The sequence below is a fragment of the Scomber japonicus genome, chromosome 7 (assembly GCF_027409825.1).
Source record: "Scomber japonicus isolate fScoJap1 chromosome 7, fScoJap1.pri, whole genome shotgun sequence".
NCBI classification, from domain to species: domain Eukaryota; kingdom Metazoa; phylum Chordata; class Actinopteri; order Scombriformes; family Scombridae; genus Scomber; species Scomber japonicus.
Window position 1 is genome coordinate 31,901,548 of NC_070584.1, and position 17,916 is coordinate 31,919,463.

At 42.2% G+C, this 17,916-nt stretch overlaps 1 protein-coding gene across 1 annotated transcript in view; it reads left to right on the forward strand.

The window, feature by feature from the left end:
* Window positions 1-208: 208 nt before the first annotated feature.
* ghrhrb (growth hormone releasing hormone receptor b) overlaps window positions 209-17,916 on the forward strand; it is a 26,248-nt gene continuing 8,540 nt past the window's right edge. Inside the window, exons 1-6 of the mRNA XM_053323056.1 lie at window positions 209-341; window positions 9,386-9,486; window positions 10,266-10,363; window positions 12,001-12,133; window positions 16,397-16,550; window positions 16,760-16,820. Of these exons, the coding sequence (XP_053179031.1) occupies window positions 209-341; window positions 9,386-9,486; window positions 10,266-10,363; window positions 12,001-12,133; window positions 16,397-16,550; window positions 16,760-16,820 (680 nt within the window). The remainder of the gene's footprint in view (window positions 342-9,385; window positions 9,487-10,265; window positions 10,364-12,000; window positions 12,134-16,396; window positions 16,551-16,759; window positions 16,821-17,916) is intronic.

The window sequence follows — 17,916 nt, forward strand, 5'->3', positions numbered from 1 at the left end:
ATATTGTCCTTTTTTTTGTATCTCTGTACATTTTTCCACAGAGATTTCCATCATTTGACTCCTCATACTGAATTATACCCTGAATCTTCATCTTTTCCTCACATGCTACTCTACAGTTTTATAAATTTCAACACAATCTATTTCTAGCCTTACAGTATGCTATGTACCTTTATACAGTTTGACTTTCACTCCAGCTGATAAATACGTGATGAATGTTTGTCTTCCTGTCTCAGGCTGTCCGACGCTGTGGGATGACATGCGCTGCTGGTACCGAGCCGAGGTGGGAGAGGTGGTCAGCGTCTCGTGTGCTAATGTCTCGCAGCTGTTTGCTGATAATCGAGGTAAATTACTTCAACTCATCTTCAGCACGCAGTAAGTGGGTAACATTTTGAAAGCAAAGCTGTTTCAACCAAGCATCAGGGGAGCCATCAGACAAAATGAAAATGAATTTATAATTTAAAAGATGCACATTATCTTAATTAAGGCCCGAGCAGTAAACAGTGTGAATTTTCTTCTTCTTCTTCTTCTTCTTCTACCAAAACAAATGCATTTTTGACAGCTTAAACGTGCCTGAAAATTTGCACACATGGCAGACCCGCTGACAATTTTTAGATTTTATGGTTTACAGAAATGAGCCTCGCAAAATTGCTCTACAGCGCCCCCCCCTAGGCAAATTAAAAAATTGAGCCCTTCACTCCAGATTTACATAAACAAACGAAATTCCCTACACATATGTATCATGTCAAGATGCACAAAAATGTCTCTTGGACCCATACGCTAACTCCAACAGGAAGTCAGTCATTTTTGCTCGAATTTTTGATTTGGGTGCCATTTCCACCTCGTATGCCTCGTGCCCTTCCTTCTCTCTTTCTTTCCTCCACCTTCCTTCCTCCCTTCCTTCCCTCCTTCCTTCCTTCCGTCCTTCCTCCCTCCTTTCCTTCCTTCCTTCCTCTCTCCTTTCCTTCCTTCTTCCTCCCTCCCTCCCTCCCTCCCTCCTTTCCTTCCTTCTTCCTCCCTACCTCTCTCCTTCCTTCTTCCTTTCCTTCCTTCTTCCTCCCTCCCTCCCTCTTTTCCTTCCTCCCTTCCTCTCTCCTTCCTTCTTCCTTTCCTTCCTCCCCCTCCCCCTCCCTCCTTTCCTTCCTTCTTTCTCCCTTCCTTCCTCCCTTCTTTCCTTGACTCGAGGATAACAGGAGGGTTAAACACTTGTGGATTTTTTTGGTCAGATTCAACTTAAACGTCACAATGAATTAGCGCTGCGTTAATCCATCTTTCAGTTTACAGCTCAGTAAAGTGACCAGGTTATATTTAGAGATGTCTTAGGATTGCTGTTTTGCTTTCACCGAGTGGTTTATGGAGACTTAACGCACTCTATTCAGATCATACAGACTCATTTTCTCTCTGTGTCTGTAAAGAGCAGCGTTTACATGACCCCCACCTTCTCCAAACCCCTGTCTCATGCAGCTGCCTGGTTTAAAGAAAAGCAAAGAATACACTCAGAGTCTCTCATGTAGCATCAAATGGCTGACAAGACAGATAAATATGTAGTTGAGATGCTAGAAAAATGTGTTTCTGGGCATCTGGGAGATGGACGAACAGGAAACATATCTGCAGGTTGTCACTAACAGAAGCAGCGCGGAGTTTAGAGGAGAGGAAGAAGAGAAGAGGCGGTGAAAAAAATGTATCCAGCGAAGGATAAAAAATTATATTACTATTGTAGTTATTTTGGAGGAAAGGAGTGAATTTATACCATTTTAACCCTCCTGTTGTCCTTGAGTCAAGGAAGGGAGGAAGGAAGGAAGGACAGAGGAAATAAGGAAGGGAGGAGGGAGGGAGGGAAGGAGGGAGGGAGAAAGGAAAAGAAGAAGGAAGGAAAGAAGGGCAGGAAATAAGGAAGGTAGGAGAGAGGGAAGGAAAGAAGGAGGGAGGGAGGGAGGAAGGACAGAGGAAATGAGGAAGGGAGGAAGGAAGGAGGGAGGGAGGGAGAAAGGAAAAGAGGAAGGAAGGAAGGAAGGACAGAAGGAAGGAAGAAAAGGGGATGGAGGGTGAAAAGAAGGAAGGGAGGAAAGAGAGAGGAAGGAAATAAAGAGAGAAGGAGGGAGGAAGGAAAGAAGGAAGGAAGGAAGGAAGAAAGGGGGATGGAGGAAGGAAGGGAGGAAAGAAGGAACAGTCAAAACAGAAACCTGTTTTTTATGCTCCTTCAACATGATTTAAGTGCCTGAAACTCACTGAACAAGGTGGTTTCATGGGTGAAATAGCAAGTTTAAAATATGAGAGGACACATACTGCTCATTATTTTGGCAATATTCATATTTTTTGCTGAGTACGTTCCTCTATAGTACATGAACAGAGGATAATCAATTGGAGGCTAGTTTTCACAGCTGAATCAGGCTGAAAGAAAAAATCCAGCATTAGTCAGGCTTTGGCATATAAAGGATGTAACTCTTATTAATTCTGTAAAAAAAAAAAAGTTGGTGAAAAAAAAATAATATTATTGTAGTTATTTTGGAGGAAAGGAGTGAATGTATACCATTTTAACCCTCCTGTTGTCCTCGAGTCAAGGAAGGAAGGAAGGAAGGAAGGAAAGGAGGAAGGAAGGAAGGAAGAAGGAAGGAAGGAAGGAAGAAGGAAGAAAGGAAGGAGGAAGGAAGGAAGAAGGAAGGAAGAAGGAAGGAAAGGAGGAAGGAAGGAAGGAAGAAGGAAGGAAAGGAGGGAGGAAAGGAAAGAAGGAAGGAAGGACAGAGGAAATAAGGAAGGGAGGAGGGAGCGAGGGAAGGAGGGAGCGAGAAAGGAAAAGAAGCAGGAAGGAAAGAAGGACAGAGGAAATAAGGAAGGGAGGAGGGAGTGAGGGAAGGAAAGGAGGGAGAAAAAAGAAGAAGGAAGGAAAGAAGGACAGAGGAAATAAGGAAGGTAGGAGGGAAGGAAGGAAAGAAGGGAGGGAGAAAGGAAAAGAAGAAGGAAGGAAAGAAGGAAGGAAGGAAGAAAAGGGGATGGAGGACGAAAAGAAGGAAGGGAGGAAAGAGAGAAGGAGGGAGGAGGAAGGAAGGAAAGAAAGGAGGGAGGAAAGGAAAGAAAGGAAGGAAGAACAGAGAAAATAAGGAAGGGAGGAGGGAGGGAGGGAGAAAGGAAAAGAGGAAGGAAAGAAGGACAGAGGAAATAAGGAAGGTAGGAGGGAGGGAAGGAAAGAAGGAGGGAGGGAGGGAGGAAGGAAGGAAGGAATGAAGGACAGAAGGAAGGAAGAAAAGGGGATGGAGGACGAAAAGAAGGAAGGGAGGAAAGAGAGAAGGAGGGAGGAAGGAAGGAGGGACAGAAGGAAGGAAGAAAAGGGGATGGAGGATGAAAAGAAGGAAGGGAGGAAAGAGAGAAGGAGGGAGGGAGGAAGGAATGAAGGACAGAAGGAAGGAAGAAAAGGGGATGGAGGACGAAAAGAAGGAAGGGAGGAAAGAGAGAAGGAGGGAGGAAGGAAGGAAGGAAGGACAGAAGGAAAGAAGAAAAGGGGATGGAGGAAGGAAGGAAGGGAGGAAGGACAGAGGAAATAAGGAAGGGAGGAGGGAGGAAGGGAGGATGGAAGAAGGAAGGAAAGGAGGGAAGGAAGGAAGGAAGGACAGAGGAAATAAGGAAGGTAGGAGAGAGGGAAGGGGGGAGGGAGGAAGGAAGAAAGAAAAGGGGATGGAGGATGAAAAGAAGGAAGGGAGGAAAGAGAGAAGGAGGGAGGAAGGAAGGAAGGACAGAAGGAAGGAAGGAAGGAAGAAAGAGGAATGGAGGAAGGAAGGAAGTTTTCGCAGCTGAATCAGGCTGAAAAAAGAGATCCAGCATTAGTCAGGCTTTGGCATATAAAGGATGTAACTCTTATTAATTCTGTAGGAAAAAAAAAGAAAAAAAAACCTTAATGAAATGCATTAGTACACTGGATGAATAACGTCCAGACTTTCATTATGTTCCAGTTAGGGTTCCTTAATTATTTTCCACAGCAGCAGCAGCAGAGAGCACGTAACAGCTTTACTCTACGTGGGATGCTGCATGAAGAAATGACCGCACACAAGCAGAGAAGGAGAAGAAGAATCAAAAAAAAAACCTCACTGGCTTCTGAGCGGAAAGTTTTTCAGCGTGTACTTTGCAAGCGGGGATCAGGAGGCGGAGGTTGCTAATGATGATGACCTCATAACTCGGTGTTAGAGAGATAGACAGCGAGATAAGTCAAATGCTGTAGATGTAGAGATGTGTGGTGAGATCCAGCTTCTCCAACACACACACACACACGATCGCTGCTGCTTGCGTGCACGGAGAGAAAAATAATGAATTGGAAAATCAAAGAGGTTCACTGTAGGAGCCAACAGCTTGAGGAAGGAATTGGCATTTGCTTGTTAAGAACGGCGATGTTGAACACTATAGCGCCCTCCCCGGAGCCTCGGCCTTCACCTCGCCATTCACATCCAACCAATTCACCCACTGACGCAGCAGCTTGAAGGCCTGCAGGCTCAGCACACACCGCGTTATACTGAGGCTAATGCAACCAGATAACGGTAAAAACCACCCACGACTCAAACCCCCACACTCTTCCTCAGCTGTGGAGCGGAGGAGCCGGACAAGCAGGCAGGCAGGCAGGCAGGCAGGCAGGCAGGCAAACCAACACCAACACTGTTCAACTGAGTTCTTTTTATTCCTCTGTAAACTTTTTCATCATCCTTTCCTGTAAACACATTCATGCAGAAAAAAAAAAAACCTTGTGACCTTGAATGCGTCATAGCTGTCATGGAGCTACAGTCAGTGAGTGAGCTCTAACTGGAGGCCATGGTGGGAGAACATGGCTGCACATTTCTTCTTACCTCATTTAAATTCATCATGTAGAGGTTTCTCTTGGTTCAGTTACCTTTTGACAAGTGAACAAAGTTTTATATTTCAAGGACCAGCATTGAGTCAGCTTTGTTGAGGTTGGAGAAATGATGGAGCTTCTATTTCTGAGTTGCCATTTATTGCTTTTTAACTAGCTTTCTACAGTAAATGCACTATTACAGGTTATACGACCAGTGTCTAGCACATTAGAATAGATTGTAATTTGCATTTTGACTGATAAACTGAATGCATACAGAGGATTTACAACCCAGTGTCAATCGGTGTAACCAGTATAATCGGATTACATACAGGAAAATAAATGTGAACTTAAACGTGGAATAAATATAATCCACTTTTGCAATGCAACACTATGTTTTTACCAATTTTACATCACTTGTCAAAACTTATTTTTTTAAAAATGTGTTGTTTTTATGATGTGTCCTGCTCAATATTGACAAAATGCTTTAAAATTTAAATGTAGGCTACTCCAAAAAAAAAAAAAAAGTGATGTTTTAAAATGAAAAGTAATAAATTTAAATCCGTAATCCCAGCAGCTGTTGAGATATGAGGCTGAAAAACAAAAAAATACCCCAAACTCTCATTATAAATCTCTACATATCTAATCCTCTTTAAGAAAATTGGTGGCATTTATCAAATTTCTCTCCGGTATCGACAGAATATATGAGTCCTGGAAAGATGCTCACTGCCTTCATGTCTTAATCTGACAGTTTATCGTCATCATAGCTGCAAATTTATCAAGACAGTTTTATATTTTATATTTTTTTATTGGCACATTTAGACACAGCTGCCTCGGAGTCTCCCTGCAGCTTTCTGTCCAGTATCAGCTTGTGTTGCAGCTGACAGTGAAACATCACCGCTAGGCTAACACATTCTCTCCTCTAGTATCTGTCACTATCACATGACTGCTTCCCACATTATTCACAGAGCGCTTTGCTTTAGAAAGATAGAGGGTTTTTTTTTTTTTTAGCTCTGAACTTCCACGTCGAAGCATTCCTTTGCTTGTTTTGGATCCACGACTACTGACATTCCTTAACTTCTTCAATCCAGTTTCTCAGACAGAGATTAAGACTTGTGAGACATATGTGAGAATATCCATTGAGAAACAACTCTCGTCTTAGGCTATACTTAAATCACTCATATGCACGTCTTACGAATGAATCTGCTTCTTGCATACGAGTAGAAAAGAAGAAAAGTATGCAGCTGCTGAATTCCCACGCCTCACCTTTGACCTACAGCAGTATATTAGCAGTATTAACCATAGACTGTATAAAAGAAATGGACGTAACATCCGTGACGTCACCCATTGGTTTGTGGACTGCTGCTCGGAAGCCAATAGTTTCTAATCTAGGCAGCGCCATCTTGAAAATTTCAGGTGCATGCTGGGAAAAATAAAAACAGGGATTCTACTTATATGGGCATGAGGCGGGGCCATGGGTGGGGGGGGGGGGGGTTGCTATGGTTGCAAGGGCTGGATCTCGAGGACATAGGTCAATCAACCTGTCAATCAGGACGTAGCCACGCCCTAATGCATACCCTGCTTTATCGTCACATATAAAATCAGGGAGGCGAAAATGTCCCAAATGAACATCATACTGCATTGAAGAAGGCTTTAAACTAGCGATTGAGACCATAAACACATTTTGAAAACGTTTACTGAGGTTAGAAATCAAGTGAGAAGTTGGTGAATTCTCCATTGACTTGTATAGAGACAGTCGCCCCCTGGTGGCCTTTTGATAGAATGCAGCTCTAAGTTACTTCCACGTTGGCTTCATTTCAGAGGACCAGAACTCCCCGCCTGGTATTTGCTTGTTGTATAAGTATTCACATGTGATCGTCGTGTTCCCCTCTTCATAGGAGGTGCGTCTCAAGCCCCTCATGTCATTAACAGGCAGATGGGGTTTTAGTGTGGCCCATTGAATCCTAATGAAGAGCACCAGCGTTACGTCTCTTCTGAGAAACTCTCAGAACATCTGTGCTCATGTGGCTGCATGTGAGAGTGATTTTATTCCTATTATTCATCAGTGTCTCGGTAAAAGTAATAGACTTCATCAGGAACACTGCATATTCATGTTGGAGCCTGATGAAGCTAAACAAACGGCAACAAATTGAACATTAATAAGGCATCATAGTGTGTCAGCATGTGTTATGTGATGGTTGCGGATCGGTCATTGAGGCCGTGCGGACTCTCAGAGGTGTTTTCCAGAGATCGGCTTTATTTTTATGGAAGGTTAAAAATGAACAGTTAACTTAACGTGGAGGAGATTATTATATGAAGGTAGAATATGTGCAGCATTAGTGTTTGGCATCTAAACTCTGATTTCATCACTCACAGCATTCATCTTCTTTTTTCTGTGTATTTAAAATAAAATTTTACCTGTTGTTTCTTATATATTAAATAAATAAAAAGGTGTATACTGCATGTGTAATTAAGGCTATAACTACTACTCTTACTCCCATATTTATTACTGCCACCTCATTACTTATTTATTTGCTGCATTTTTTCTTTTCATTCTTTTTTTTATATCCATAGTGTCTTTTATCTGTCTCATTTAGGGCTGGGCAATTAATGGAAAAAATAATGGGAACTGACATTTAGAAACTCTAATCGACTTAATCTTGCTCATGTCAATTAATGGTGGTGTTCACTGTTGCCATGACAACAAAGTTAACCCTAACCCTTGTCTGATCATTTTAACCCAAACCATGATCTTTACATAGTTCTAATCAAGTAAACTAGACATTAACCACAGCTTCCTTCCGCTTTTCCTTTCTTCCTTCCTCCCTCCCTCTCTCTTTCGTTCCTTCCTCTCTTTACTCCCTTCCTTCTGTCCTCCCTTCCTCTCTGCCTCCTTCTTTCCTTCCCTCCTTCCTTTCCGCTGTCCTTCTTTCCTTCCTTCCTCTTTTCCTTTCTCACTCACTCCTACCTTCCTTCTTCCTCCCTTCCTTCCTTCCTCCTTTCCTTCCTTCTTCCTTCCTCCCTCCCTCCTTTCCTTTCTCACTCACTCCTACCTTCCTTCTTCCTCCCTTCCTTCCTTCCTCTTTTCCTTCCTTCTTCCTTCCTCCCTCCCTCCTTTCCTTCCTTCTTCCTCCCTCCCTCCTTTCCTTCCTTCTTCCTCCCTCCCTTCCTTTCCTCTGTCCTTATTTCCTTCCTTCCTCTTTTCCTTTCCTCCCTCCCTCCTTCTTTCCTTCCCTCCTTCCTTCGTTCTTCTTTCCTTCCTTATTCTTTTCCGCCTTCCTCCCTCCCTCCTTCTTTCCTTCCCTCCTTCCTTCGTCCGTCTTTCCTTCCTTCATTTTAACCCAAACCATGATCTTTACATAGTTCTAATCAAGTAAACTAGACATTAACCACAGCTTAGTCACACCTTAAAACATCTTTATCTTCACTCCCTAAAGATCCTCATGTGTGAGGGCAGCAGTGGAAAATAAAAAATACATAAAAAACAATAAAGCCCACCTCATTGACCCATATACATCTCAGCAGGAAGTGAGATTTTTGGGGTGAACTGATCCTTTAAACAGCTACTGACAGTAACACACACACTTTCATTTCATTGTAGTGGAACATGGATACACATCGACTGACATACTTGCCAGCTCTGACATTATAAATATGTATTTTTTTTTTTTTTATCTATCAAACTCCCAAATCCCCATGAAGTCAGGCAGCATCAAGTCTTTCATCTCTTTATGTTTACATTTCTTTGCCAGCTGTCTGAAATCCCTCCAGTGTTGCAGCGTCTCCAAGTACAGACTTCCCCCTCAAATTAATCAGTTATACTCCCGTGTGACAATCCTTTATTTACCACTATCTCTTCTCTTTACACAGTTATTTTGTTTTAAAGTCCGTGTAAAGTAAGAATAAATATGTCTTCTGAGTTTGACATACCACAGAAAAGTGTGTTGTTAACCACCCTGCCAAATTTGAATGATATATATATATATAAAATTAAGCTTCAAAGTTGTGTAAAACTCAGCCTCTTTCTCTGCTCCCAAACACTGTGGGCGTGGCCGCCGTGGCTGCTGAAGCCCCGCCCCCTACCAAGTGTCACCTGTCAATCAAAGTCACCACCTCTACCAGAAACATGGACACTACGTTTGAGAGCTTTCTGCTGCTAACTTGGCTGCTAGCTCGATGGCTAACTCGGCTGCTAGCTCGGTTGCTAACTTAGCTGCTAGCTCGGCAGCTAACTGGCTAACTGTAGACTGTAGTAGTAGTAGTGTGTGCTGAATGTATTTATACCTCTACAGCAGCAGGGGCGGGTTTATGCTAATCACTAAATCCTGAACACAGAAATCTTGAAACACAGTTTGTGAAGCCTAGCTCCACAATTCAAATCTAAATGATTGAAATGCTTTTTACACCTTTTTTAGAAAATACATTTATGACCTATTTAATGTGTTTAGAAGAAAAAGTCTGAATTCACTTTACTCAGTCTTTAAGAGCTCACAAATTCTTCCAGATTTCCTTGTTCTTTATCGTCTTCTTGTTTTCTGGTCTCCATTTCTGTCCTGAAGAGGTTGATTTGTGTCTCAGTTTACGTCTACAGGAACTGCACTGAGGGAGGATGGTCCGAGCTTTACCCAGCGTACGAGGAGGCCTGCGAGTTTGCGGAGGACGAGGCGATCGAGCCAGAGGTAGACGTTCGTTCAGTGTTTACTATCTGTGTGAAACTATGTTGAAGATACCAAAGTCACAGACCAGCAGTTACTAACAGTAACAGCTGATCTGTAACTTTGGTATCTTCAGCTTAGTCAACAGTAGGGTTTTCAAAGTTGCTTTCCATGGGGAATTAATGGGAATAAACTGCAAATTAACAAAATTGCATGTTAGTCTAGAACAGGGAACTTAAATGAAGTTAGAAAAAAACACATCTTGTAGCATAATCTTGGTTAAAACAACCAGATTTAATGCAAATATAGTTGAATATCCTCCCTGTTCCTCCATCACATGCACATAACACATTATTTACTGCAGACATGATTTCTAGAATCCCTGGACTACAGTACAGTTTGTATAAATTACCCCAAATTTCCATGAATCCCCATCAATTCACCATTATTCCCATGGAAAGTTTCTGGAAATCTATTAGAAAGTTTCCACCCCGGCGCGCGGGTGATCGAGTGGTTCCGATCGGAGGTCCTTTGCTGCATGTCGCCCCCCCCCCCCCTCTCTCCCATGTTTCCTGTCGATCTACTGATGAGTAAAGGCGTCTATGCCAACAAAATCTTTAACAAAAGAAAAAAAAAAAAGAAAAAGAAAGTTTCCACCCCTTTGCAACCCTATGGTTCACTCTCAGTGCTTTCATAGCTGTACAATAAAAAGCCACTGATGCACACAAGTGGCAAAAAAAAACTCATGTATTGATGCTAATGTTACTTTTTCTTCTTCCATTTTCATCTGTTTTGCATTTCAGACAACATACTTCTCCAACTTCAAACAGGTGTACACAGCTGGCTACGCTACCTCCCTCATCTCGCTCATATCGGCCATTTTTGTCTTCACTGTGTTCAGGTAAAAACTTTTTTTTTTGGTTATGAGGAATACACACCATCACGTCCAAGCACTTTCTAAAAATACTTAATTAAATGATCTGATGTGGGCCAGATCATTAATAAGAAGGGAGGAAGGAAGGAAGGAAGGGAGGGAAGGAAGGAAGGAAGGAAGGAAGGGAGGGAAGGAAGGAAGGAAGGAAGGAGGGAGGAAAAGAAGACAGGAAGGAAGGAAAAGAAGACAGGAAGGAAAGATGGAAGAAAGGGAAGAAAGACAGAAGGAAGGAAGGAGGAAAAGAAGACAGGATGGAAATATGGAAGGAAAAAAGGAAGAGAAGAAGGAAGGAAGGAAGGAAAGAAGTAGGAAAAGATGACAGGAAGGACATATGGAAGGAAGGAAGGAAGAGAAGAAGGAAGGAAGGAAGGAAGGAAGGAAGGAAAGAAGTAGGAAAAGAAGACAGGATGGAAATATGGAAGGAAAAAAGGAAGAGAAGAAGAAAGGAAAGAAGGAAAGAAGTAGGAAAAGAAGACAGGAAGGACATAAGGAAGGAAGAGAAGAAGGAAGGAAGGAAGGATAGAAGTAGGAAAAGAAAACAGGAAGGACATATGGAAGGAAGGAAGGAAGTAAGGAAAGAAGTAGATGGAAGGAAAGAAGTAGGAAAAGAAGACAGGAAGGACATATGGAAGGAAGGAAGGAAGGAAGTAAGGAAAGAAGTAGGAAAAGAAGACAGGAAGGACATATGGAAGGAAGGAAGGAAGGAAGGAAGGAAGGAAGGAAGGAAGGAAGGAAAGAAGTAGGAAAAGAAGACAGGAAGGACATATGGAAGGAAGGAAGGAAGGAAGGAAGGAAGGAAAGAAGTAGGAAAAGAAGACAGGAAGGACATATGGAAGGAAGGAAAACAAGACAGGAAGGAAAGATGGAAGAAAGGGAAGAAAGACAGAAGGAAGGAAGGAAAGAAGTAGGAAAAGAAGACAGGAAGGACATATGGAAGGAAGTAAGGAAAGAAGTAGATGGAAGGAAAGAAGTAGGAAAAGAAGACAGGAAGGACATATGGAAGGAAGGAAGGAAGTAAGGAAAGAAGTAGGAAAAGAAGACAGGAAGGACATATGGAAGGAAGGAAGGAAGGAAGGAAAGAAGTAGGAAAAGAAGACAGGAAGGACATATGGAAGGAAGGAAGGAAGGAAGGAAGGAAAGAAGTAGGAAAAGAAGACAGGAAGGACATAATTATGGAAGGAAGGAAGGAAGGAAGGAAAGAAGTAGGAAAAGAAGACAGGAAGGAAAGATGGAAGAAAGGGAAGAAAGACAGAAGGAAGGAAGGAAAGAAGTAGGAAAAGAAGACAGGAAGGACATAATTATGGAAGGAAGGAAGGAAGGAAGGAAAGAAGTAGGAAAAGAAGACAGGAAGGAAAGATGGAAGAAAGGGAAGAAAGACAGAAGGAAGGAAGGAAAGAAGTAGGAAAAGAAGACAGGAAGGACATATGGAAGGAAGTAAGGAAAGAAGTAGATGGAAGGAAAGAAGTAGGAAAAGAAGACAGGAAGGACATATGGAAGGAAGGAAGGAAGGAAGGAAAGAAGTAGGAAAAGAAGACAGGAAGGACATATGGAAGGAAGGAAGGAAGTAAGGTATTCACAAATCCTTTTTTCCTTGTGCTCGACAGGAAGTTTCACTGCACCAGGAACTACATCCACATCAACCTGTTCTTCTCTTTCATCCTGAGAGCGAGCGCCGTCTTCATTAAAGATGGAGTCCTCTTCTCTGATGAAAACCTGGACCACTGCTTCATGTCGACGGTGAGTGTGAAAGCATCCGTGCAGCTCCATTAACGCGTCTGTGTTTACCGCTGAAGGACTCTTGATGATTTACCAAAGTAAAAGAGAAGTGGATTCATGTGTCGTGCTATTTATTCATCTTGCTTTCAGAAATCCACTTCAGGAAAGCTAACAAGCATAAGCTGCAAAAGAGGATCAAAAGTAAAGTTTGAATTCTCCCCCACTCAAAAATCTTTTCTTCTTCCTTCAGTAAGTAATTTAATAATTAATAAAATAATACTTTGCATATATGAGTTTTATTTTGTATCATATTTGATACATTTGGAGGTTTTTGCAGTTTATATTTAATAGCATGTTGTTTTTTTTTTAACCCTCCTGTTGGAACGGAGGAAGAAGGAAGGAAAGGAGGAAGGAAGGAAGGAAGGAAGGGAGGAAGAAGGAAGGAAAGGAAAGGAAAGGAGGGAGGTGAGGAAGGAAGGAAGGACGGAGGAAAGGAGGGAGGAAGGAAGGAAGGGAGGAAAGGAAGACGGAAGGAAAGGAAGCTGGAAGGAAGGGAGGAAGGAAGGTAAGGGGAGGAAAGAAAGAGAGAAGGAGGAAGGGAGGAAGGAGAAAAGAAAAGAGGAAGGAAGGACGGAGGGAAGGTAGAAGGGAGGGAGGAAAGAAGGAAGGATAGGAGGGAGGGAGGAAGGGAGGAAAGGAAAAAGGGAGGAAGGAGGAAGGAAAGGAGGGAGGGAGGAAAGGAAAGGAAAGAAGGACAGAGGAAAGAAGGAAGGAAGGAGGGAAGGAAGGGAGGACGACACAAAGGTTAAACAAACAAAAACATATGAATACAATGTTGTTTAAAAGCCTTTATACTCTAGGTCCTGCATAAAGCTCATATCACCACCTACTAAACTTTATATATATGATGACGATACAGTACAGATAAAATAGATTTTATATGTCAATCAGATTATACACTATACAACACATTCAAATGAAAGTTCATAGCAATGGCTCAAAATAGTACAGAATATAAAAAAGTGCTGATTTAAAAAAATAATAAAACAAAAAGATGACAGATGTGTAGATAAATGAGCTTCTATACCTGCTACATCTCATTTGATACACACAGTTTCAACAGGAAGTAATATAATAAAATAATAATACAAATGATCTTATACATCAGGTTTCTCAGCTCTCTAAAACTCATGCATCAAATACGATTCACTTGGCTTTATAAAGGGTTAATCTGAGTTTGTAGATTTGGGATATCACAATCAGTAGAGTTTTTCCATCGGTACTTTTGTCCAGATTTTTGTTTCCATTACCGTTTTTTAGCTCGCTGACTCATGCCTCGTCGTGCTTGAGATGAACTTTCTCCAAAGCGCCTCCAAGCAGGTTGAGCTGACATCTAACCAGCCGCTCACCGCTCACAGTGTTCAATCATCTTGTTATTTTATTTGGAGGGCTCTCTGACAATAGTTTATGATCTTATCTCATGTTGGAAGTAAAGAAAAAGGATCTGCAGAAAGAAGAAAAAGCAGAAGAAGAGCAGCAGGAAGTAGAATATTTCCCTCTGAATCTTGCAGAATTACCTCTCTCTGAATCTCTGAAGTACAAATCTACCTTATTTACTTTCCACTTGTGATGTCTGAATTGCCGCAGTCAGTGAGGATTACCTGGATTCTGGAAACGGACCTCAGAAACTCAGCAGAGCTCATTATTTAGAGATCAGGAAGGAGGAGGAGGAGGAGGAGGAGGAGGAGGGAGGGGGGAGGGGGGTTGAAATGGCCGAGTGGAGTGACTGAGCCGAGCCTGTCAGAGCATTAATGATGAGTGTTTCTCTTCCTGTTTTTCTGTTGATGAGGCTGCCTGGAGTGAAGGTAAGTGTTCCTCTTATGTGGCTACGAGGCTACGAGGGACCGGCATCAACACATTACTGTGACTCAGAGGAGGGGAGATGAGAGAGTGTGAGACGGAGAGCAACGGGCCCACGAGAGAGAGAGAGAGGGAGAGAGAGAGAGAGAGATGAATAAGAAGAAGAGAAAGCTCCTGTGCTTCTTCAGAACTAAAAAACAACAGTTTTTGGAGAGAGAGAGAAAAAAACAGATCCAGGTATTAGAGACAGGAACATAAAAATGGTGACAGGAGAAGGTGAGGGCTGGTGGATGAATGGATGAAGGTGTTTTAGTAGATTAACCCTTTACATACTGTTCATATTCTGACTCATAATTAGTCTATACACTCATTTACATTCATAAATTCCCCCATCAGTCATTAAGAAATGTTTGATTAATCCTTCTGTTTGATTAAAAGACATTCACAATCACTGTTTTAAGGTCCAGGAGAACATTTTATAGAATATGATAAATGAATAATTGATTTTCTGTAAAAAACACAGGTCAAATTTGTACATTTGCATATATAAAAATGTGTATCAGCTGCACAAACATTTAAAAAAGATGCATTTTATTTCCTTTTTTGTATACTGTAGGTCATGATAAGAAAAGTCCAGCTAAAAAAATGTGTGTAGAGTGTTTTTACAGCTCTTAAATGTAACAAATGTGTAATATTTGACCGTGAACAGTATGTAATGGTTAAAAGGGTAAAAGTGAGAATGAAAGAACAGTAGAAATCAAATGCACATTTCTCATTCATCTCAGATAAAGTAATTACAATTGTAGAAATAGTTACATGAGTCAGGATGTCTTAATAATTAATATCCTGATAAGAGGATAGAAGCCAGTAACACCCTCTATAAGTATCAGGGGAACATCATCGACAGTGTGCACATAAAACATCTTCAAAAGGAGCCAGCAGCGGAGCTTTCTCCTACAGAGGCCGAGGCACTTGAACGTAGCTCCTCCCCTCCTCCGCTGCTTTACATAGAGAGAGCCTCTCCACCTTTACTTCTCTGGCCTGTTAATAAGGCCAAACTGCAGAGGGGCGGGGGCGGGGGGGGGGGGTTGGTTATTCATCTTAGGGTCCAAACTCTGCAGGGAGTACTGTTCGAGGACAAGATTGGGAAGGACTCGACTCATAACCTCAGCACCTGCTTCCTGGTCCTGCACTCTGGCCCTCTGGCCCTCGATACTAGGAGCAGGGCCAGCTTCATCCCCTCTGCTAAAAGGCCTCTTAACAAACAAAACCCCTCCAGTCCTCTCTGCCTGTAACAGCTGGACATGTTGGATCGAGACTCTTCATGCAGGCACAAACTAATGCACACACACACAGAAACACACTCACAGAATCAGTGGAGGGCCTATCTATCTATCTATCTATCTATCTATCTATCTATCTATCTATCTATCTATGGGTCAGTGACATAAGAGTTGACAAATAAAATTAAAATATCTTTAAAAAATAGTTTTAAAAGCAGCATCAGGTTTGTTCATGGACCCCAGGAAGAGTAGCTGTTGCCTTGGTAACAGCTAATGAGGATCCAAATAAACTAAACTAAACTAAACTGAAGCATCAGGTTTTGTTCATGCATTAGCTGTTGCCTTGGTAACAGCTAATGGGGATCCAAATAAACTAAACTAAACTGAAAGTCAAATGGTGTAACCACAAAAGAATGATAAATATTAAATATTTGATCCACTTACAGGGTTTATTTAAGTGGACTTATACAAATAATTACCTATAAATGGTTCCTGATTTACTTAATTGCAATCATTATGTTCTTCCGTGTAATGTCATGTTGGACCGATATATGGTATGATTGAGAATGCTTCAACAGAAAGCGTAAAAAAATAAAGAATAAACTCTTTGCTCTTTGAAAGCATCATTAGGAAATACTCACCAATGTGTTATTGATTGATAAGCTTCAGAAATGATGTAAAGAGACTAATTACTGAGGGGGATATTGTGAAATGCCAGAATATGAACAAGGTGGTGACTCATCAGTACAAAAGGTGAACAACTGTGTTAAATATCTGATTTAAAAAGTCACATAACAGTGAGATGTAACCGTGTTGCGTAACTGGCCGACACTACATCGATCTCTCCTCGATATCTATACCTATAACACGACCGAGTGACCTCAAACTTAACTGTAGTGTAATTATAAAACACATCGACAGCTTCAGATGGTGTCTGACCAAGCAGAGAATATCAGCCTTCAAAATAAAAGCTTACAAGTTAATATCAGACAATCTTAACCGTATTATCACCACTGACCTCACCGTGACTCACAAAAACCGATGGGAGATGCTGTTACCGTAACGACCAGTCCGGATAAAGATGAGACCCACAGACTAATCTGATCCTTGGCCCTTCTTGTTTTTTTCCCCCCCCCCACAGACTTCCTGTAAATCAGCAGTGGCCTTTTTCCAGTTCAGTATCCTTGCCAACTACTTCTGGCTGCTGGTGGAGGGCATGTACCTGCAGACGCTGCTGGCGCTCACCTTCGTCTTCCAGAAGAAATATTTCTGGTGGTACATTCTCATCGGCTGGGGTGAGTACTGGGATCATACTCCTTCCCCTTCATTTCCTTTCTTTCCTGCCTGTCCCCATGTGTTGTTAGAGAAGAAGAAGAAGAGAGAGAGAGAGAGAGAGAGAGAGAGAGAGAGAGAGAGAGAGAGAGAGAGAGAGAGAGAGAGAGAGAGAGCGAGCGTCTTCTTTCTTTGAGTCTAATGATCAGGTCACTCTGTTTGTGCCTCCCAGGTCTCCCGACTACAATCATAACAGCGTGGATCCTCACTCGAAAGTTCTACGATAACAAAGGGTGAGCCGCTGCGGCAGGAAATCAAAGACAATGTCACCGTAAAATGAGGAAAAACTTTGGAAGAAAGAATCAATAGACGCACTCGAGTAACCTCCAGATAATGGTTTAACGTTTTTCCACTATACAGTTATAGCACTACTCGGCTGGGCTCGTCTCAGTTTGGTACCAGGAACCTTTTCTATTACTTCATAAAACCTACTCAATGTGAGCGGGCACGGCTCCACAAAACTGCCGTGACTTCATTTTAAGGCCCATTTATGCTCAACGTTAAATCTGGATACAGACGGAGCCTTCTGTCCATGCTCTGAGTTCATTTCCTCCGTATTTCTGCACGTTTCCATAAAGCTTACGGATACGGACCAAACGGAGCAGTACCACCGGAAACCATGGGGGGGCAGTGTTGCTGTCACTACTCCATACGTAGCTCTAGTAAGACACGAAGAAGAAATAACAATGGAGGAACTTTTTGAGGAAAGGTTTTACGAGTTGGTTAGAAACTTTAAACATATCGTTGTCCTCGAGTCAAGGAAGGAAGGGAGGGAGGAAGGAAGGAAGGAAGAAGGAAGGAAAGGAGGAAGGAAGGAGGGAAGGAAGGTAGGAAAGGAAAGAAGGGAGGGAGGAAGGAAGAAGGAAGGAAAGGAGGGAGGAAGGAAGGAAGGTAGGAAAGGAGGAAAGGAAAGAAGGAAGGGAGGGAAGGAAGGATGGAAAGGAGGAAGGAAGAAGGAAGGAATGAAGGACGGAGGAAAGAAGGAAGGGAGGAAGGTAGAGGGGAGGAAAGAAAGAGAGAGGGAGGGAGGAAGGACAGACGGAAGGAAGGAAGGAACAAATGAAGGAACAGTCAAAACAGACGGGGTCAATTTGACCCGAGAGGACGACAGGAAGGTTAAACATATCGTTTTTGTCTTTTATGCAAGAGGAACATTATCAATATCTCCTCCACAGTCGTCATGTTTGTTTTTGAGTTTGTTGTTGTCATAAACTTTTGACTCGGTGCTGCCCCCTGGTGGACGTATTGGTTAACATCCATGCCAACGTAAATGACGCATGGAAGTATGTGAGCAGTGACGGTAACATCGTTTGAAAAGGACGGAGACAT